This window comes from Ranitomeya variabilis, chromosome 1 (genome assembly GCF_051348905.1).
Source record: "Ranitomeya variabilis isolate aRanVar5 chromosome 1, aRanVar5.hap1, whole genome shotgun sequence".
NCBI lineage: Eukaryota > Metazoa > Chordata > Amphibia > Anura > Dendrobatidae > Ranitomeya > Ranitomeya variabilis.
In genome coordinates this window covers 334,751,854-334,774,930 of record NC_135232.1, presented here as the reverse complement: position 1 = coordinate 334,774,930, position 23,077 = coordinate 334,751,854, and the positions used below count along the sequence as shown (strand labels likewise).

At 41.4% G+C, this 23,077-nt stretch overlaps 1 protein-coding gene across 6 annotated transcripts in view; it reads left to right on the top strand.

The window, feature by feature from the left end:
• The window catches only part of CARMIL3 (capping protein regulator and myosin 1 linker 3), a 130,528-nt gene extending 108,246 nt beyond the window's left edge, over nt 1-22,282 (top strand). Inside the window, exons 24-40 of one of the 6 annotated variants that reach the window (XM_077299197.1) lie at nt 812-907; nt 999-1,127; nt 3,967-4,080; nt 4,649-4,821; nt 8,591-8,678; nt 12,296-12,418; nt 15,069-15,132; nt 15,334-15,563; nt 15,644-15,741; nt 15,823-16,078; nt 16,221-16,310; nt 16,441-16,504; nt 16,767-16,849; nt 19,182-19,242; nt 19,684-19,773; nt 20,275-20,367; nt 22,085-22,282. In XM_077299197.1, the coding sequence (XP_077155312.1) occupies nt 812-907; nt 999-1,127; nt 3,967-4,080; nt 4,649-4,821; nt 8,591-8,678; nt 12,296-12,418; nt 15,069-15,132; nt 15,334-15,563; nt 15,644-15,741; nt 15,823-16,078; nt 16,221-16,310; nt 16,441-16,504; nt 16,767-16,849; nt 19,182-19,242; nt 19,684-19,773; nt 20,275-20,367; nt 22,085-22,128 (1,896 nt within the window). In that variant the 3' untranslated portion in view covers nt 22,129-22,282. Of the gene's footprint in view, nt 1-811; nt 908-998; nt 1,128-3,966; nt 4,081-4,648; nt 4,822-8,590; nt 8,679-12,295; nt 12,419-15,068; nt 15,133-15,333; nt 15,564-15,643; nt 15,742-15,822; nt 16,079-16,220; nt 16,311-16,440; nt 16,505-16,766; nt 16,850-19,181; nt 19,369-19,683; nt 19,774-20,274; nt 20,368-22,084 lie in introns of all 6 variants that reach the window. The other 5 variants (XM_077299202.1, XM_077299192.1, XR_013224181.1 and 2 more) reach the window with 5 other exon arrangements.
• Nucleotides 22,283-23,077: the final 795 nt, after the last annotated feature.

Below are 23,077 nucleotides of genomic sequence, written 5' to 3'. Positions count from 1 at the left end.
CATACGGTACATTCAATTCTAACACACACATACTCATACTCAAGACGCACACATACTCACACACATAAACAACACACACATAAGAAATAGACACACATACTCATACACAAATACATAAAACAATACACAAAACACACACATTCCCTACACACCATTACTCACTCAAACATACACATTACACACATACATGCACACACAAACGTACATTCATACATATTACAAATATATACATATAATTCTAACACACACATACATATATACTGTACATAGACATAAAACACACACACAGTAATATGTACATTGCCTCTCCTGCTGATCGCTTCCACATCCCAGCAGTGGAGAGCATGGTGAGCAGAGGATAGAGCCTGCTCTTTTTTGTCACTTTTTCTGTTTGTGAAACAGTAAATGTGACATGTATAATCAAGTTGCTCTAGAAAGGGCCAACATGCATGCCAACATAAAGGCGTTACACAGATTGGAGTCACATCCAAGTCCTGATGCCTGAAAACCTTTGACACATCAGAGATTTTACATTGCGGTTCATGGATTTTCATGTTTGATCCTGGAAACATGGAGAAGAAAGGATATATTTGCATGAACCATGCAACTGGTCATTAAGAGACATCCAAAACTGTAAATTAGGGCTTCATATAGTAATGTGCTTGGCATGAGCATGCAACAGAATATAGATTCACGTGTTACATAATAATTTTACTAGGCGGTGTAATTTGTATTGAACATGGCCAGCAGTTATACGTATTTATGTTTTATACACTCATTGAATGTCGATAATGAACATCTATTCTCACAGATACATAGCTGTCTCCTTCGAAACTCTCAGACGTTGGCGGTCTCTGACCAAAGAGCCCTTCGACTTCAACAGGGTGTGGCAAGCAGCGCAGAACAGGTAGAGTGTGCTTGCTTTCACCTGCTTCCCCTGCGCTCAACTCTTTATTTTCTTGACAATTCCTCACGCTCTTTTTTTTTTCTTGAACTAGATGCTACATACACTTTCCATGCTGATTCATGACCACATCAATGCTCTGTGCTCCTGTGACCTGGAAACTGTACAAGAAGACATCATATGTGCTAGACAGCTCCTCAGAGATGCCAAGAACTGTCGAGCTGTAGGTGTCTCATTTAGTAGTTACCTGCCACATTTCATGCACCGAAGCTAAAATGACCATGAACATCAATAAAATGAAGACAAAATGTATATACATATTCATACATTTCATAGTAATATCTGGTTCAACCTCGCATTAATTATGGCCCCTTTGGGTTTGACTGGCCATGTTTTTATACTGGGAGGAAATTGTGCTTTAAGATAATTAGCTAAGCAGATAAGCATTGTTTAATATCATAGTCATAGCAAATATGACCTTTTATAAATTATGCATGTGCAGCTCGTTTTACATATTTTTCTAACCAAGTCAGCATTTCATAATAAAAAGTAGAAAATTACTGCAGTAAGCTGGTTTTTCCTGGCTTTAAAAAGAACATTTATTCACAGCTTAATAAAAAGAATTTGGTAGAACAGTTGGTATAAAATACGAGAACATGATAAGATTTCCTCTTTTTTATGCGAAGTCCTTGAAGGAAATGATCAAGAGATAAATTTTTAAAGTCAGGTTTGATTGTTGTCCCATTGTCCTTATTTGCGCCACGTTTTTAACGCATAGGGCCCGAGTCATCAACGTGTTTATGCCGCAATACGCCTTGAAATGTTTTTACGCCAGTCTCGGACAGTTTTGCCAAAATGGGAGGAGTTGAAGCGTAATGAGCCTTGGCAAAGCCTGCCTGGCAAAATCAAGAAATGTTACGCTACGTTACCAGAAACATACTTTAGTCCCTCTTAATGAATGAGCAGCATTTTTCTCTAGCGGTGTTAGGGTTGGCGGAACGGACCGAATATATATTAGAAGTAGTAGGTGCATTCGCAACACGGAGTCCACCGTGCAGGAGAGAACCTGCTGCTAGTAAAGGCGGTACTATATGGCGGTATAAACGAACTCTGTTAATTCAGATTCGCAAGAAAAGAGAACGCTGTGCCCTGTTAACCTCACAGGGTGAACACAGCTACCTAGTAGAGCAGATAGTGGTCATGCAGTCAACATAGCACAGACGCAGCTCCTCTCTGGTGGAGCCGGAATTCTAGTGGCTATACGCCAGCCCTGAATCCACATACACAAAACTCCTCACAGGAGGTGCCGGTATTCTAGGGGCTTATTTCAGCCAAACCCTGACCACATGAAAACATGACCAAACTGGCACTGAGCTCATTACATAGGTTGATATTAGCGCATGGCCAGGCGGCCATGCGAACCTTTTATAGCTTTAGCAGTTAAGGACCTTCCTAGTGGTCCAATAGGAACCGCTTCAGGACCTGCACATATGACCCCCGACCTCCAATGGGAGGTTGTCCCGTGGGCATGCCCAGTATGGGAAAAGCAAGACTTAGTCCCAGAAAGATCTGCTCGCCGCTGTTCAGCGCTGGCTACAAAGGCAAAGCATGGAAGAACAGTATCAGCCTGAGATAGACGCTGGGACCGACATCTCCGCTGAGCAGGCTCAACTGTGGCTAAAGAAGAATGGGAGACCACAGCGGAGATGGTTTGAGATTCCCCCTGTGCAGAGGTGGGAACTCGACACCTAACAAGCGGTCACTTCATTAAGACTGGCATGCAAAGCGCTGGTCTTACTGAATCGGGCCTTGATAAATTTGGCAGATCTTTAGAACTGTCTAGATTTAATTTTTCACTTTTTTAATTGGGTTGCTTTGGTGTTGGTAAAGTGGAAGATTTGTACAAGGTAAAAGGGATTTTGAATAAGGAAGGCTATGACTCCATTTTGCAGTGCCATGCCATACCCTGTGGACAGCGCTTGATTGGAGCCAATTTCATCCTACAACAGGACATTGACCCAAAGCACACCTCTAAATTATGCAAGAACTATTTAGGGAAGAAGTAGGCTGCTGGTATTCTATCTGTAATGGAGTGGACAGCGCAGTCACCAGATCTCAGCCCCCTTGAGCTATTGTGGGAGCAGCTTGACCATATGGTACGAAAAAAGTGCCCATCAAGCCAAGCCAACTTGTGGGAGGAGCTTCTGGAAGCATGGGGTGAAGTTTCTCCAATTACCTCAGCAAATTAACTGCTAGAATGCCAAAGGTCTGCAATGCTATAATTGCTGCAAAGGGAGCATTCTTTGATGAAACCAAAGTTTGAAGGACTAAATTATTATTTCAAATAAAAATCTTTTTTTTGCACCTTGTCAATGTCTGGACTAGATTTTCAATTCATTTGGCAACTCATTTGATTAATAAAAAATGGAAACACAAAATTGATTGGGTGACCCTAAACTTAACTTTTAAACGGTAGTGTATGTGTTTTATTTATCATTGCTTCATTTTAAATGGGGCACAATGATGGAGATTTGAACTTTTATATTTTTTAATATTTTTAAAAATATATTTTTCTACTTTTAACTTGCTTCAATTGTCTCCTTAGGAGACTTAAAATCGTCTGGTCGCTTGTGCTACACATAGCAGGGCTTCAGCCACAGGCTGGCGTTCATTGCAGATCAGCAATGACAAGCACAGGGGACTTCTCGCAACCCATCGGCGCCTCCTGATCAAGTGACCGGGGCACTGAATCGCAGGGTTTGTTGGGCCCTTCTGGTACAATCATGTTAAAGGCCACTGTCAGATGGTTGAGAGCGTCATTTAACAGCCAAGGGTGGATCGTGATTCCACCCGTGGTTGTTAGAGGTACATGACAGCTGATCATGTGCCAGAAAAGATGCAGACTCTGGCGCTGTTCAGTCAGGAAAAAAAACAATGTGTGTGAAATCTCATTGGTTTTGTTGGTACTGTAAAATGCAGCAAAAACGCATCGTACTGCATTTTTATTTAGCTTGCTGTCCTACATTGTGTGAGTCTACTCCATTTGCTCTTCTTTCCTTCAGTTATTACCACGTCTCCTGGAAGCAGGCAGCTGGCTGTCTCCTTCAGGCCCTGCGCAGAGGCTACTTGACACAGTCTCATATGAGCTCTCTCGAGCAGTGGACAGGGAATTGCAGGTATTCACCTTATAAAGATCTATTACCTTCAAGTTGGTGTGACACCCTATGTTGTATTACATTGTCTCATTTGAACTCTTTCGAGCAGTGGACAGAAAATTGCATATACTTAATTTTTAAAGATTTATTATCTTTGTATTTTGGTGGTATACTTTTTTTTAATTTTTGATTGGTGGTTGAAACATCTTTACAAGTATCTGATGGACATTCCTGCCAGTAGATATCATACATGTCCCCATTTTCTAATTCCAGTTCAATTGGAGCAGCATAGAGTATATTTTGTAAATGTGACATCTACTGCTAATATTAATGATCGATGTAAATACTTTTATGCCCCAAAGAAACAACAGTATTGTAGGGGTGACACCTTTACCCCTAAATAGGGTTGTGTTTTTGACCATAAAAAGTATGTACATAATTTTTTCTGGCTAACACGGTACCACAATATAATTTTTATTGGTCATGCTAATATTTAAGATAATTCCAATTAACAATATAATGAAGTGACCGAGTCATTTATTACTTTGAGTGAACCCGGGTCTAATCCACCCTTTCTGACTTTATTCAGAACATTGCAGACACCATGTGGGAGGCTACTCAGGATCTATTCCCGGGAGCAGCGCGGGATGCACAACGCGGAGGAGCAATGCTCTGCAGGCTTCGAGAACAGCATGGACTAAGTCCCCCCCATATACGTGATATGCTTAGACAGGTGGGGAGCGACATACACAGTAAGCTGAGGTGAGTGACAACAGGCAGGAATGGCAGACAAAAGAAAAAGCTAAACATAGTTTGGAATAGCTGTCCTTTCTCAGACCTCATTCACACATCCATGTTTAAACATGTATGTGAAAAAACGGTACAGACGTAATCAGTGTTTTCCACCCGTGTGTTCCATTTTTACCATCAATGTTTTTCCAGTATGGAGATAGAAAGAAACAATAGATTATAATGGGTACGTTTGGTATCCGGGAAAAAAATGGAACACGGAATGTAAAGTAAAACTTGGGAGTAATTGCCAAAACTAGACAGGGGAAACAGAGGCAACCTAATCTGCTGGTAACAGCTCTCCTTGGTCTGTTAGCAGCCCTATTACGGATGGCTTGTATTATGCTCATCGACACGACAGTCCATCTATACATTCGCCTCCGATAACTTCGGCCTGGTAAACAATGCTTGATGCTGGAGGGCAGCTTCAAGAAATCTGAGTTCCCTTCTGCAGCCCTTCTGTTATACCTGGCGTGGAAAAAGGGGCAGTTTCAGTATCAGTAATATATGGTAGGGAATTACTAATACAATTATTTAAAGGGGTTTCAGAAAATCTCTGTCCCGACGCAGAGTTTCTTTAAAAAACAAACTTTCCTTTACTCACCCTCCCCAGGTCCAACGCTGAGTCTCTGCCGCCATTTGTTATTTTCTGCAGCACAGCAATCACATCAATAGCGCTGCAGCCAATATAGACTCCTATACACATTAGATGGTTGGCTGACCCGCCAATATCAGCAGGTTCGTCTTACAGTCTAATGTATATGGGGGCCTCCAAACAGCTTAAGTCGGGGTTGATAAGGATCTGGCACGTCCGATTTTGGAGTGCTCATCCTTTTGCTCTCGGCTAGTTAAGCCACTGCCAGACAAGTCTGGCAGCGGCTCCTTCATAGACAACTCAGTAGCTGGAGACAATAACAGACTCTGGAAGAAATGGCATAACACTCAGCACTGGCAAGGTGAATAAAACATTTTTTTTCTAAGAAACTGCTCCTTAAAATCAGAAAATAAACTTTAGCTTCTCCAAAGGGGAGCTATAATTAAGGTTTCTGAGAATTTTCAAGTATATTTTTTTAATAATAAAAATAGTAACCAATGCTTATTAATAAACAAGTATTATTTCTAGTTAATTTTCACAACAGTTTTCACACAAAAATATTTTGGGACAAATTTTTTGATCAAAATGTACCCAAATACTGATACTCATGACGCGTGGCACATTTATAAAGTGCTCTATACACTTTTGTACAATGTTCGACAATGGCACTCTGCTTAAGCTGCTCCACCGTGCTCCAAAAAAATAAGCAAAAGAAGGAATAGAAGTGTGTGTGTGTGTGTGTGTGAAGTGTGTGAAGATGTGCTAAACGTATCATACAGCATAGTTTCATAGTGTTTACGGTTGAAGAAAAGAAAGTCCATTAAGTTCAACCTATAACCTAACATGTTGATCCAGAGGAAGTAAAAAAACCCAATTAGGTCGGGTTCACACGTCCTATTATTTCCAGTACCGGAAAAATCGGTACTGGGGATGTCTGTGTCCGTGTATGTAATACTTGTGGCACACGTGTGGCAACCGTGTACCACACATGTAACTCATCAGTACCACACTCATGGGCGCCTCAGAAGCAGCAGTACAGTTAGCGCTGTTCGCCAGCGCTGGGTGCTGAAAACCATTGTCATCATTCTCCCCCGCTCTGCCGGCAATCAACTAATAACAGGGACAGCAGACAGTGGCTGAAGGGATTATTACTCCCATCAGCCTACACCTGCTGCCCCTAATAACAGTGAGGGCAGGCGGCGGCTAATGGGAGCATTCATCACCTGCCGCCTGCGCTATAAATAATTAAAAAATACGGCGCAGTTCCCCTGTATTTTTGATAAGCAGCCAGGCAAAACTGACAGCTGGGGGCTGCAGCCCTCAGCTGTCAGCTTCAGCATAGCTGGTTTTCAAAAATAGAGGGGTCAACACGCTGTTTTTTTATTTAATTAGCAAGGCTGATTGTCAAAAATGGCAGGGGACCCCTTGCCGTTTTTTAAAATAATGTATTTAAATTTAAAAACAAACAGCGTTGGATCCCCCTTATTTTTGATAACCAGCCTTGCTTAAGCTGACAGCTGAGGGTTTCAGCCCACATCTTTGAGTTTTGCCTGGCTGGTTATCAAAAATACAGGGAAACACACAACAGATTTTTTATGTATTTATAGCGCAGGCGCCCGATGATGAATACTCTTATAACCTGCTCCTGTTCTTACTGTTATTAGCGGCTGCAGGTGTAGGCTGATGAAAGTAGTAGTCCCATCAGCCACAGCCTGCTCTCATTGTTATCACTTGAGTATAACTCATCATTCTCTGCTGCTTGCACTGATCGTTGACAGAGCAGGGGAGAATGATGAAACCACTAGCTGTACCATTGCTTCTCAGGGACGTGTCACACAAATGACATGTGTCAAGTGTGTCATCCATGTGCATGTGTGAGAAACGTTTTTTAGCCCGTGCTTCCGGTAAAAAATGGACATGTCTACGTGTGGGGCACAAACTGACATATGCACAGACCCACTCACTTGAATGTGTTTACATGTGTAAGTGTCTCTTGTATGTGTGAAAACTGTAACCACAAGTACTGGACACACTGACTTGTGAAACCGGTCTTAAGGTACCTTCACACTAAACGATTTACCAACGATCACGACCAGCGATACGACCTGGCCGTGATCGTTGGTAAGTCGTTATGTGGTCGCTGGGGAGCTGTCACACAGACAGCTCTCTCCAGCGACCAACGATCAGGGGAACGACTTCGGCATCGTTGAAACTGTCTTCAACGATGCCGAAGTCCCCCTGCAGCACCCGGGTAACCAGGGTAAACATCGGGTTACTAAGTGCAGGGCCGCGCTTAGTAACCCGATATTTACCCTGGTTACCATTGTAAAAGTAAAAAAAAAACAAACACTACATACTCACATTCTGATGTCTGTCACGTCCCCCGCCAGCGTCCACAGGGTTAAAACTGCTTTCGGCAGGAGCGCTTGCTAATGCTGCGCTGCTGCCGAGAGCTTCCTGCACTGAATGTGTCAGTGCCGGCAGTAACAGCGGTGAACACATCGCTGGATCGGCATCACACACGCCGATCCAGCGATGACAGCGGGTGATCAGCGACTAAATAAAGTTCTGGACTTCTAGCTCTGACCAGCGATATCACAGCAGGATCCTGATCGCTGCTGCGTGTCAAACACAACGAGATCGCTATCCAGGACGCTGCAACGTCACGGATCGTTGTCGTTCTCGTTGGAAAGTTGCTCAGTGTGAAGGTACCTTTAGGCCGATGCTCATTGCCCCTATAAGGGGAAATTGCTTCCTGATTCCACATACAGCGATCAGACAATAAGCCACTGTGATAAATCTGGTGCCTTTTCAGACCTTCCATTCTGGTCTTTTTACAGTCTTTAATATTAGCCAGGATTAGTAGATCTGCCCTACTATTGTTAAGTAGACAATGACCTCCTTCTGGAAAAGAAATGTATGTGTAATATGCCATAATTATTCAGGCTCTGTACACACAGCGTTTGTGGTTCATGTATAGTTCATGCAAAATCTCATAATGTATACCCTGAAAGCAATCCCCCACCTGTTATACATCACCCATAGACTCTGATGCTACAGAAACATATGCCAATAGGTACGGTATATAATTCTCAGTACAACTGAAATGGTGTTATGTTGTAAAACGGTATCAAATTGTCATTCCAGGGCTGCACAACTGTCCCTCATGACACGGCTCAGTAATTCAGTTTTGGAGCAAGTTCTGCAGGAAATGCAAAGAACACATAGAAAGCTGGTAATTATCCATAATAGGTGATGGGATGGGACAGAACAGTAGACCACTACAGGTCCTTCTCAAAAAATTAGCATATAGTGTTAAATTTCATTATTTACCATAATGTAATGATTACAATTAAACTTTCATATATTATAGATTCATTATCCACCAACTGAAATTTGTCAGGTCTTTTATTGTTTTAATACTGATGATTTTGGCCTACAACTCCTGATAACCCAAAAAACCTGTCTCAATAAATTAGCATATCAAGAAAAGGTTCTCTAAATGACCTATTACCCTAATCTTCTGAATCAACTAATTAACTCTAAACACATGCAAAAGATACCTGAGGCTTTTAAAAACTCCCTGCCTGGTTCATTACTCAAAACCCCCATCATGGGTAAGACTAGCGACCTGACAGATGTCAAGAAGGCCATCATTGACACCCTCAAGCAAGAGGGTAAGACCCAGAAAGAAATTTCTCAACAAATAGGCTGTTCCCAGAGTGCTGTATCAAGGCACCTCAATGGTAAGTCTGTTGGAAGGAAACAATGTGGCAGAAAACGCTGTACAACGAGAAGAGGTGACCGGACCCTGAGGAAGATTGTGGAGAAGGACCGATTCCAGACCTTGGGGAACCTGAGGAAGCAGTGGACTGAGTCTGGTGTGGAAAGGCGTGTGCAGGAAATGGGCTACAGGTGCCGCATTCCCCAGGTAAAGCCACTTTTGAACCATAAACAGCGGCAGAAGCGCCTGACCTGGGCTACAGAGAAGCAGCACTGGACTGTTGCTAAGTGGTCCCAAGTACTTTTTTCTGATGAAAGCAAATTTTGCATGTCATTCGGAAATCAAGGTGCCAGAGTCTGGAGGAAGACTGGGGAGAAGGAAATGCCAAAATGCCTGAAGTCCAGTGTCAAGTACCCACAGTCAGTGATGGTGTGGGGTGCCATGTCAGCTGCTGGTGTTGGTCCACTGTGTTTCATCAAGGGCAGGGTCAATGCAGCTAGCTATCAGGAGATTTTGGAGCACTTCATGCTTCCATCGGCTGAAATGCTTTATGGAGATGAAGATTTCATTTTTCAGCACGACCTGGCACCTGCTCACAGTGCCAAAACCACTGGTAAATGGTTTACTGACCATGGTATTACTGTGCTCAATTGGCCTGCCAACTCTCCTGACCTGAACCCCATAGAGAATCTGTGGGATATTGTGAAGAGAAAGTTGAGAGACGCAAGACCCAACACTCTGGATGAGCTTAAGGCCGCTATTGAAGCATCCTGGGCCTCCATAACATCTCAGCAGTGTCACAGGCTGATTGCCTCCATGCCACGCCGCATTGAAGCAGTCATTTCTGCCAAAGGATTCCCGACCAAGTATTGAGTGCATAACTGAACATTATTATTTGATGTTTTTTTTGTTTGTTATTAAAAAACACTTTTATTTGATTGGACGGGTGAAATATGCTAATTTATTGAGACAGGTTTTTTGGGTTATCAGGAGTTGTAGGTCAAAATCATCAGTATTAAAACAATAAAAGACCTGACAAATTTCAGTTGGTGGATAATGAATCTATAATATATGAAAGTTTAATTGTAATCATTACATTATGGTAAATAATGAAATTTAACACTATATGCTAATTTTTTGAGAAGGACCTGTATATGGAAGCCGATGAAAGGGGTTGTCCACTACTCTGACAGCCCTTTCTATGTTTCCCCCAGTAAAGTAATAACACCGATACTCACCTTGGATGCCGGTGCCGTTTCAGACTTCCTCCGGATGTCTTGATTTGTCCAAAGGAGTGGCCGCAGGGATCACATGACATAACAACATCATGCGAACCCTGTGAGAGCCAGTGTCGACATTGCTGGAACAGCATCGGCACCGAAGGTGAGTATAGCTGTTACTATTTTACTTGGGAGGAAACATAGGGATTGAGAAGAGGTTGTCTGAGTATTGGACAACCCCTTTAATCATATACGAATCTAAAGGATATCTCTACCATCACAACCAATTTTTTTCTATTTTGTTTCAATGCATTTAAATGACAAATTAGGCAACTTTCATTGTAGAGCTATAAAGCCTAAGTGGATGATGATAAAAGGCAGAAAAAAATCAAATTCCTGTGTGGTCTGATCCTGCCATCATACAGTCCCTTACATTCTGCTTATATACTAAATGTATGTCAGTAAGAAGTAGGAGACAGTACAAAAACTGACTGCAAGATCTGACTGCAGAGTTTGTTTGTAGTCTGTTACCATAGAGACACATATATGGGAGCATATGAGCTGTATACACAAAAAGGTATGACATTTTTACTGAAGACCTGAAGTTCTGTCATTTTCCAACTTAGAAACATTGAAAAAGTAAAAGGAACTGGTTGTGAAGATGGACATATGATCTAAACTAACCCCACAGACCAATAGTTGAAGACAAGAACTGTTTAAGACAGGGCAGTACTGAGCATATGTTAGGGTAGATTGGAATCAAAATCCTGCCCATAGTGCTTGTTATCTTTGTTTCATATTCTTTATAGTTTCTCATCTTTACTTAAATCTGTGAACATTTCCTAATACAAATTAGGATTCATTTATTTGTGTATTATCCTTTCCCATCATTATTATGTAATTATAATATTCAGTTCTGTAGAAAAAAATCTTTCCAGGCACACTTTAAAGGGAATGCTTCACCAGGTTTTTGCCATGTAAGCTGAGAGCAGCATAATATACTGGTTCCAGTGATGTGTCACTTACTAGGCTCCTTAGTGTAGTTTTTGATAAAATCATTGTTTTATCAGTTGGAGATCATCATTACGCTACTAGTAACCTGCTGCCAGGTAGTCCTCTATATTCATGAGCTCAGTATAACCCCGCCCCCACCACTGATTGGCTGCTTTCTGTATACATTGTACATGAGCAGAAAGCTGCCCAATCACTGATGTGGGCGGGGTTACATAGAGCTCAACATTCAGAGAACTGCTAGGTCTGCCGCATGTTAAACAGGGATTTTATCAAAATGACAGGAAGCAGCCCAGTAAGTGGCAGAGTGCTGAAATCGGGGTCTCAGTCCCTACATTATGCTGCTCTGAGATGGGGTAGCAGAATCTGGTGGCAGAATTCCTTTAAGTATTGACCTTTAATGGACAAAGCACCAAGGCCCACATTAGTAGATGCCAGTTTTTGTCATAATCTATGCATTAAGAAGTTGTTACATTTCTCAGCATTTATCGAGCTTGAAATGTGTCCTGGATAAGTAGGATTTGTCTTCAAGGTATGGCAGTGATCTCTAAGTTTCAGACTGTTTTATTAAACAGAAAGCTTGAAATTTGTGCAAATTTTGGGCCAATCTTTAACTGTTCATAGCAGGTATGGATTTTCTTTTAGAATGTTTTGTCACTGTCCAAATACACATAATTTATGCAAAAAAAATGAGCAAATTATCCTTACTTTTTGGCCAATGTCTATGGTGTTACCATTTTGACAGTGCCACACCGAAAAATAAACCAAGTCCGTGATCTCAGCTATTAATCACTTACAAGGATAAATCCTAAAAAGAGTGCAGTGTATTTGCAGACGTCGCTACAGACATATGTATACTTCTATTTCTTATGTCTCTTTATTTCAAAAATGTGCCAGGCCCGACATAGATCTCAACTGCAGGCTCTTATGGAAGAGGAGCAGAGGCTTATGGGATATCTGCCACAGACACCTCCCCGGAATAAGCAGGAAACTCATGAGGGAGAGATGTACTCCAGCATTGTGAGTAACAAGGATTCAGATATTAATTATATGTGCTCTATTATAAGTTTGGAGAATTACCGTAAAATTACCGTACTTTTCTGTTCTGAATTTTTCTCTCCTCTTGGATGGTCAAAGGAAGATGAAAATCTCTAAGCCACCAGTTTGCATCCAGTCTATTAAGGACAGAGAATAAATGCTATGACAATGAGACACAGCTATATTAGATACATTACAAAAATCTCATTACTCCTCATTTATTGCTTATGATGCATAAGCTATCAGGATTCCGTTTGCATTTTAACAACTGGCATTTAAATAGGACCTGTCACAAAAATTTGAGTTAAATACCTTCTAAAAATCCCTGAGTGCCCCAATTCTGCCACTCTTGTGTTTTGCACTGCATCATGCCATTGCAGAGATATTCACATTTGTTTCTTCCATAGCGCATATGTGAAATCTCTGCTTGCAGTCCAATGGGGGGGCAGGGTTCTTCAAATTTCCTCTGGCCACTGGCACGTTCCCTCCTTTCTTCCAGATGCTGCAATCACATCTTGGTAGCGTCTGAAGCTGCTTCTAAACAGTGACAGTGATGCTAGTCACTACTCATGGACAGATCGCGGGGCAGAGAAGTCAGATGCTCTGGAGTTAGTTTTCTACATGCTCTCTTGGAACTAAGGGGAAAGACAAAGGCTTAATTCAGGTCATGGTTCGGGGTCAAAATATCAGGAGATAGCAGATCTCAGCAAGAGGACAAGAAAAGGGGAGAGTCAGAACACGGTCCAAAGGATCAGGCAGCAGAAGATCAGAGCTCAGCACAACAGAATCAGGCAAACACTCACCAGGAAGCAAAACTACATTTGGCAGGGATCAGAGGATTACAGTTCAGTTAAGTAGCTGGGCAATCTCCAGAACAGAGAATACCTGGAGAAAAGCCCAGCATCTCCCAAGATTGGACGGCCGAGCTGTCAATCAAAACACCGACAACTCAGCATGACCCAGATTCCATAGGACAGCAAAACACGTCACTCACTGAGCGGAGGAATTGTAACAGGGAGGGGACAAAGCACTTGCCCACAGATCACAATAAGGAAACATGAAATTGTACTGCTAGCAGAGATTTCACATACTGTGGTCCGGAAGAAACAAATGTGAATATCTCTGCACTGGAGTGATGCAAGGCAAAATGGAAAAGAGATGCAGAATCAGGGATTTTTATAACTTTTTAACTCAATATTTTTGAGCAAGTGACAGGTACAACCAATTTACATACAGTATGTACTTATTCTAATCTTCCACTGACTTTACACCTTTAGGACTTTATAAATATTGCTTTCTTTATACATAATAGCAGTAATAATGTTTCCATAGAGGGGAAATTTATGCCTAAAATTTCATTCAGGGGTATACATTTTTATTGTCCAATTTCATAAGACTATGACATTAAAAATATGTTCCATTAGTCTCAATGTGTATAGTGGTATACTTCCCTAAAAATATTGCTTCTTTAGGACTTTTTAGGCGCTTTTCTGGTGGCAGTGTGGTACATTCTGGAGAAACTTAGTTTAATTGTTGTAGTGCAATGCCAAGGAGTCTGATGTATTCATGAGATGCAGAGTGCAGACCCTCAACTCTCCAGCTGCTGAGTTCTGCAGCAGGGTGGCAGGGGAACACCTGCATATCATGGATCGGACTCGGGTCTAACAGTGCTCATATGATGCTGCTGTGATTATACTGCTAGTTTCACAAGAATATACACTTTTTAAACAGAAAATAGACTTTGCTGCAATTAGCTTCATGGACGCCAGCATAACCCTCATGATGGGCAGTCTTTAAAAGTTTTGATCATGTCTCCCTTTTCTCTTCTTTTTTTGGGACTATACAGAATAAGTCCTTTAAATGTTATTTGATTAATCTCATTCTCCAGCCACCCAGCCTGATTGACAGCTCCTCAGCATCCCTCCTCTATGAAGCTGAGATCTCACACTGCTCAGTACAAGCTGCAACTGTCAGTCAGTCTGGGTGAGTTTAGAATAGATACATTTGGAGTGATGAACTCTCTCACTCTTTAGATGCACTCAATAAATGATCATTTACAATATCCGCATTGTGCAGCTATTTTGACATGCATTTTCAAAGTATGTACAGTAGCCTCATCAGGTGTAAATGTTCATAATGTATGCAGTTTGTATTGTGAAATCCTGTGACAGATCATCTTCAAATATAAGCCTATGGTTAACACACATCAATATCAAATTTGTGGGGGTTTGGCTCTTGGTCAGGAATGATCCCTTTAATTAGTCAATTGTTGAAGGTGCCATAGTTGGGATGCTACTGATCTGATATTGATGCGCTACGGATAGGCAATCAATATCAGAGTCCTGAATACATCACTGGAAATCTTTTTTTCTCTGTGCCCTTGCAGCGCCTTACCTAGTGCAGAGCATTACCTTGCGCAGAGCATTACCTAGCACAGAGCATTACCTAGCGCAGACCATTACTTAGTGCAGAGCATTACCAGCAGCAATTTAGTAATGAGAAGATTAATCCTTTTGGCGCATGTAAGAATGTAAGGGATATTGGGGTAAAGATAAATATACTGCTCCTATGGGCATATTCTAATTTTTATTTTATTCTTGTAATAATAAGCAATATTGTATTCTGTCTACAGGATACCATGGTAATAAAGAAACGTCTTCAAGGCAGGAAAATCCGCCCGGTGTCTGCGTTTATCAGTGAGATCTCTCATATGTACTATTTTCTCAAATTCATGCACAACTTCAACTTATACTTCTTCATTCTGTTTGCTTTGTGGAAAACATCCCTTTACTTTTCTCTTTCTGGCTGAAAAAAACGTATTAATTAATATATTTTTTTAATATTAATTAATATGGAATTATAATATTAACTAAATCCATATGCCCCTCATTTGGTAGGTGTGAGTGAGCAGGAATTAAGCCCCAAGACCCTAGATTTGGGTTCCCCTGGCTCTCGTGAACTCAGTTCTCCACCCGCGCTCTCCTCATCTGCTAGCAGTCAGCTCTCTCGCTCTCTAAGCGTATCTCTAGAAGGTCTTTCTGAACTACCCACAGAAGGGAGTAAACTGCAGCACCAGACCCGGGACAGGCCGAAACAACAATCACGTAGGGCCCCAGGAGGAGGCAAGGTAAGTATGATGATATACGTACATTCCTTACATTATATAGTCATCACAAGGATACATGACTATTCCTATTTTTTCCTGAGGTTCGAGGTCCAGCATCTGACACAGAACGCCCTGATCCTGCCATAGATGAAGGCTTGGATGAATTTTTCCATCGGACAGTATTAACACAATCCAATAGGTGTGATGAAGTACTTCTCACACATTCATTTTACCTACAAAGTCAAATGTCATGTGACTTAACCCGTCATATGTTTATCAGCGTGTCTTCAGCTCAACAAAGTGATACAGATGCCCCCCCCAAAAGAAGACGTAGGAGCTTGTTCCACTTCCGCAGAAGCCGGACCCCAAAGAGAGAACGTGACAGAGGGAGACCTGTGCCTCCACCGTCCCCTGGTCCTGACCCTTCAGATCACATAAAACTGGAGAGCTTTTCTATTACGAATGGGACACCAGTCAGCAATGGTGCTGAGCTCCACACTATAGGCGTGAGGGGTTTGCCCGGCAGAGGGACACCAGTAAGTACTTAAAGCTCAATATATCTTTAATCAAGGGAAGACAAAGAGCAGTGAAATAGAATAAATATACCATAAACAGATACATGGACAATAATCAAGAGATCCGTACCATAAAATTATAGATTTCTGTAATTTTTTCTAGTCCCTTGACCACCCACTAGAAGAAGTGCAGCCTGCAAGAGTACGAGGAGTTCCCCTTCCTGGAATGGATGGAGTCCGTCTATGGAAAGAGGTATGTAGTGGGTTAATAATGGACGAGGTCCTAAGAAAAGAAGCCAGTGCTATTGTTGCCATGTACTAATAGTACTCATTATAATATAGTCTATCGATGGTGAACTGAACATTGTGGACCTTGATTTCAGATGGAATCAGCAGGCGGAAATAACTGTGTTCCTGATGACAGGAGGCGTTCCTCTGGGGATGGGGGTAAGTATTTAACTATTCCCATCTTATCCATCCATTCTTTTTTCTAATTCTTACATTCCACATGTTACATTCCATATCTCTGACTTCTTTCTCAGTACCATAAGCAGCTCAATCCATGCTGGCTCTTTGTCTTTTTTCTGGTACTACTCCCAATTTCCCCCCACTTTGTGTGCTTTCTATGTGTATCGGCTCGTCCCTCCTATTCCCTACACCTTCCTGTCCCTTCTCTCTCTGTCTCTCGCTCTCTCTCTCTGTCTCTCAGAGGAGGGTGCTACGTTTGAGGACAGACAGCCTTGTTTCTCCAACGGAGACAGAAACAATCAGAAGAATTTATCAAGAGAAGAGGTAATAACACTATTCTTAGCATTTACGAACCAGGCTGAACAGGGAATTCCATAGTACCAGTTAGAATGTGTATGGACATAGGAACACAGAAATAAGGGAGTTACACATTGCTCTATGAATTACCTATTCGTTGAGATTAGCAACATCTTAACCACTTAACATATGTATACGTTAATGTATATATTGTATACAGTCCTCAACATTGAAACTGCAACACCAAGCAGGAAAAGCAATAGTTATATAAACCACAGGATGGATAGAAATGTTAATGATATGTACATGATGTAAAAATGGAAACAAGTTTTAAATCTTGATTTATTTAGTATTGATATGAGCACCATGCACAGAAATGCAGGCACTTACACACCTTGGCATGTTATTATGATGTTACTATTGGTTGTCTGAGAAATCAAGATCTGCGCTGGCAGCTACTTTTGCAATTGCTAACAAATTGTGTCCCAGATGTGTTCAATGGGTATCACTGCGGTATCTTGTATGCCTCAGTACCGCCCTACTCACTGTGGTCACCGCACAGCTTTTCCTCATGTCAGGCCATCTCACTGAGTTTGCCTCTTGCAACACTCCTCAACACTGCTGCATCTGAATGTTGTTTCCATTTTGCTTTAGGGGTGTGTGGCCAGTTTCTGTGGGTATTTAACCCTGCTGTATCCTGCAGAGATTAGGTTCCCTGGCCTATCCCCTGCTAGTACGGTCTATATTAGGCAGCTCTAACCACTATTCCTTGTCCGAACGTTGGTTCCTAGCCTGCTAGCACCGGTTTATACATATCACAATATTCTCACTCCTGTTATTGACCAGGCCTGTTTACTCACTCTTGTTGACTCTTCCATTCCTGACTCTGGCTTTGTATTGTGAACCCATGCTGCCTGCCCCAACTACGCTTCTGTCTCGCCCTTCTGTACCTTGTACCCATGTAATCACACCAGTCCATCTCCCAGATGTACAGTATGGTGTGGGTTGTCATAATGTATGGTACCTGGAACCCTCTAGACATTATTCCAGATACACTAAAAGCTTAGCATTACATTAGTCATTGAAGCAGTGGTACGGTCAATTCTTAAGTGTCACAGGAGCTGTTTTTCAACATGATGCCACATTTGCTTTATGCTACTGTGACTGTCTTAACAAAAAGAAAAGTCCAGCTCACCATAGTCGTTATCCCTGGAAGCTCGGAGCACAGAAACGCTGTGTCAAGGCGTGAAGAAAGCAAAATAGGAAAAAATATTCCAGCTCAACGAGAAAGTGAAAAACAATGTCTTGAGACTTTATTCACTTCATATCGAAATAGAGGATAAAAACATCAGCACAGGATGATTAAAAACAATCTCTACGCGTTTCAGGTGACAGAGCACCCTTAATCATGATAAGGTGCTCTGTCACCTGAAACGCGTAGAGATTGTTTTTAATCATCCTGTGCTGATGTTTTTATCCTCTATTTCGATATGAAGTGAATAAAGTCTCAAGACATTGTTTTTCACTTTCTCGTTGAGCTGGAATTTTTTTTTCCTATTTTACTGTGACTGTCTACATGACTTAATGTGTTACCGTGGCCTGTTGCGCCTCTGGAGTTATCTCTCATCAACCACATCTGGGATGTCATTAGTTTAAGTTGCAAAGGGAGCTGCCCGCAGCGGATCTTGATGATTTATGTGCCCATGTGCATTCCGCGCATTAGAGCATTCCTAAGACAACCATTAATAATCTAATTGATAGCAGCCAAGGTGTGTAAGTGCAGGTATTTCTGCATGTGATGATCGTCGAGATGTTTTGAAAATATTGTTCCCATTATTCCATCATTTGCATATCACTAACGTATATCGATCTGTGATTTCCATAATTACATGACTTGTTATTGCAATGTAGCAAATTAAACTCGTTACTGTTGTTATGGCAGATGTCGATAATTGAGTTGTCTAGTTTGTATGCTGGATGTTGGATTTTGGTGACTTTAGTTATGGTGGAGCATGGCGTTACATGCATAGTAAAATAACTAATTTCTTCAGGAAATCTAGTGAGAAGAAAGAAAGATTTGAACGGATAGATTAGTTAAGCCTAATGTAGAACACCATGTGCAACTAAGCTGTAGATGTTGGGTCCAATTCCAGTCCAATATAAAGACAAGACTAGGAAAATAATGTTGGCACCAATGGTTCTGCATCTCCCCAGTGTTCATAAACTAAATATTCTCCAACATAGTGACAAACTCTTCTATAGGATGTTTTTTTCTATGATCAATTTGTCCTGGAATAACAGGGTAATATAGACTGTTTACATCCAATTTACTACTCCTTCCCCTCCCTTGTTTTTCCAGGGGGGTCTTACTGATTCCTGCCCCCCTTCTGCAGAGCTACGGCCAGTTGCTGCCCCACGAGGTAGGAAAGTGTCTTGTGGGGGGGGACACGGCGAGACCGAATATTCAGAAGAGACGAGGAAGGAGATCCCAGTGCCCAAACCTCGAATCAGAGAACCTGGGAAAGAGGCGGCCCCCCCAGTGGGAGGTGGGAACTGCCCAGTACTCATTGCACCCACTGCACAGCATACACTGCACCCTCTCACTCACCATAGACCCAAGAGTCTATATTTTTCTAGCTGCATCTGTTTTCGCTTTCATTTCAGTTTATAACTGCACGCTTTGTTCTTTCTGACGTTCCTGATGTTTATTTCTCCATTCCGCATGTGTTTTTAATCCTAATGTTCTCAAACCATTCAGTTTATACTGTTTGCCGTCAATATTCATTCCTCGGGTCCTTCCTGCCCCTTCTCTCTGTTCTCCTTAGTTAAATAACTTAACGCTCCTATTTCTCTGTCACCAGATGGTGCACCCCCGATCCGGCGGCCTCCTCTTAAGCCACAACGCTCTCGAAGAATGCAGTCATGCGACTCAGCTGAGCCAACAAACTCTGGTGAGAGTTACTCTTACCCTACTGTAACAATTATACTTGAAATGTCCATTCTGCACCCACACACTGCCATACAATAGCAACCATAAAGTGTTGAGCTCAGTGTATCCATACTTACAGTGGTATTCCCATCTTAGACATTAATGGTATATCTGTGGAAAATGCTATACATGTCTGATAGGTTTCTAATCATGGGACCTGCACCTATCTCCAGGAGAGGGATTCCTTATTCCATCTGGTGACGCTTACTCACTTGGTCAGCTTTTTTTGTAAATCTCATATTAGTAAATTGACAGAGCCATATACATTCACTGCCATCACTACATTCATTCTCCACTGGAGTAAGCAAATGGCATCCACCTGACATGATGTGTTGGGGGTTGTAATCCTTATTTTAGGGATAGAATAAGAACCTGCAGCCATCAGACACTTATTGCATGTTCGGAAGATAAAGCGTTCCTGCCTACAAACAGCGGTCTAGTCATTAGTTGTTTTGTATTCTAGTGGCTGGCACCCATTTGACAACATTTCAAACAAATGAACAAAAAATGCCTCAGACAGGTGATGCCTTGCACCGTGGAATGCGCCACACGGCTGGTAAGTTAACATACCATAGTCGACAGAATAAAGAGCACCGCCGTTATCTGCACACCATATATTTTTGCATTGTATAGATGGTAATGTTTTTGATGAAGGAAGTCATTATAAAAATTACTTAGAGAAGATATGATGTCCTTATCATTTATAATGACGATATACAACTCAGCCACAAATCAAATAACACATGCAAAACTATATTAGAAAGCGGCATAGTGATCCACTATAGACTATTTAGCCCTATTCACATGAGATTGTATAATTCCATGTTATGGAACAATGCGCTGCACTGTGAGATAACAGCGGCTCCAGCATATCTTAAAACAGGACATTGCAGCTATTCTAATCGTTCCATTATATTAGTAACTCGATTAAATGGATTTTTGCTGAAAATTTCAAAAAAATAACTAGAAAGTGGTCAACCCCTTTAAGCAAGATGTACAGTTCTTGAATTGACACTATATTCAAAACAGAGGAGGCAATGTCAAGTCTGACCTTCATTTTTCAAATCGAGTCAAACTTCATGACGTCCCCCTGCTTTGGAGAACATTTGGCTTTACTGAAAGCAGCTCAAGTGTGATCGTGTAATGCCATTTTAGGTTAAAGGGGTTATCCAGGGATATATAATTTTTTTTACTATATATCTAAGAACTAACAGGAAGGTAGTTACTAATTACCTGCATGTTGTGCCCAATGCCGATCTCTGCCGGCACGGAGCGGTCACATACGTCATGTTGACTGAACAGCGGCTTCTCTTACGCTCCTCTCTGTTAACGGGGAATGACTGCTAATATCATGCTGATTGACAGCCAGCTCCCCGCTGCCTAACTGTGGGAAGTCAGCTGTCAATCGGCATGACGTTGTCAGTCACACCCCATGGACAGAGCAGCCCTGAAGAGGAAGAGCTGCTCGGTTTACTTGTCATCATGACCGCTCTGAGCCGGTCCCTGGTTTATCAGGCAAGGAGAACCAATAAAATTCATCATGGGCAATGCAATGATCCCTTGATACATTGATCACATAAATCAATAACAACAATGATGGAGCAATTGATCACCAATAGTTATAGTATAAACTATTTTGATTTAAATTATATAGGGAAGATAATAAATAACAATTATGACACAGTACAATAGCAATGGGACATAAAGACAAAAAACTAAAAAAACAGACATAAACCCAATAGATAACTGGGCATTTCAGTCATTTGTATCAATAATATAAATATAAGAAAAAATACATGGTCCTGATATGTCCAGAGATTGTATATCTAAATATATGTATATTAAGAAAAATAGAAAATTCTCTGGCTTAGGTATGGGGTTAAGAAGTGCTAATATGACACCAAAGACAACCTTGGAAAATGCCAAATGATGATAATAAAACAATCAAATTGGTAAGCTCACTGGCATTATAATAAAGAAACCATCAGGTTAGGTCACAGTGTCATAGTAGAGTACTGAATCAAGGCACATGGAATCATGTGTAAGTACATAGCTCAATGCAAGTACCTGTAGCCATAGCTAACCGGGGTATATGGCCTGCTAGGACGCACTTCACCTCTGCAGCTTCGCCTCGACTTCAGAAATCTGTCACTCTGCTAGTACAGCAAAATGCTATGCGACGTGTGAACATAGCCTTACTTTTTGTCTTCCTCAGTGTCTTCTATGTAATGTGTATTTTTTCTCCTGTCTTTCTTTTCTATGTCTTATAATAGAAGCCAAAGAGAGAGATGCTAAGAGTCTGCCATCGTCTGCTTGACTCTCAATCATCTGGAAAACTTGAAATGTGACTTACTGGAAATCTGCCTGTGAATCCACCATACACCGTGTGCTCAGCCTGGAAATGGGTGGCACTGAGAGGCCTCTAACTAATGATTGTGCATTTTCAGCACCCAATAAAATGATAAACCTTGGAGACTGTTTCCTTTCTTTCTGTTCACATTTTACATCTGTAGAAAATGCCCTTTTCTGTAGTAACTAAAGGATACTGTGGTTTCTATGCCTTGGGGGTTTATGAGATTTAAGCTACAAACCTTACCAGGGAACCTTCTGGTATGTACTGTATAGATAGTCGCTGAATATTAATGGGATTATCCAGTCACAGCATATCCGCTGTATAGGTCATCAAAATGAGATGGGTGAAAGTGCAACATCCGGACCTTCCACTCATTTGTTATTGGCTCTGGCAGTCTCTGGATATACCTACAGGTGCATCTCACAAAATTAGAATATCCTCAAAAAGTTAATTTATTTCAGTTCTTCAATAAAAACATGAAACTCATACATTATATAGAGTCATTACACACAGAATCATCTATTTCAAGTGTTTATTTCTGTTAATGTTGATGATTATGGCTTATAGCCAGTGAAAACCCAAAAGTCATTATCTTAGTAAATTAGAAGACTTTATAACACCAGCTTGAAAAATGGTTTTAATATCCCAAATGTTGGCCTACTGAAACGTATGTTCAGTAAATGCACTCAATACTTGGTCGGGGCTCCTTTTGCATCAATTACTGCATCAATGTGGCATTGCATGGAGGCGATCAGCCTGTGGCACTGCTGAGGTGTTATGGAAGCCCAGGTTGCTTTTATATCAGTCTTCAGCTCGTCTGCATTGTTGGGTCTGGTGTCTCTCATCTTCCTCTTGACAATACCCCATAGATTCTCTATGGGGTTAAGGTCAGTGAGTTTTCTGGCCAATTAAG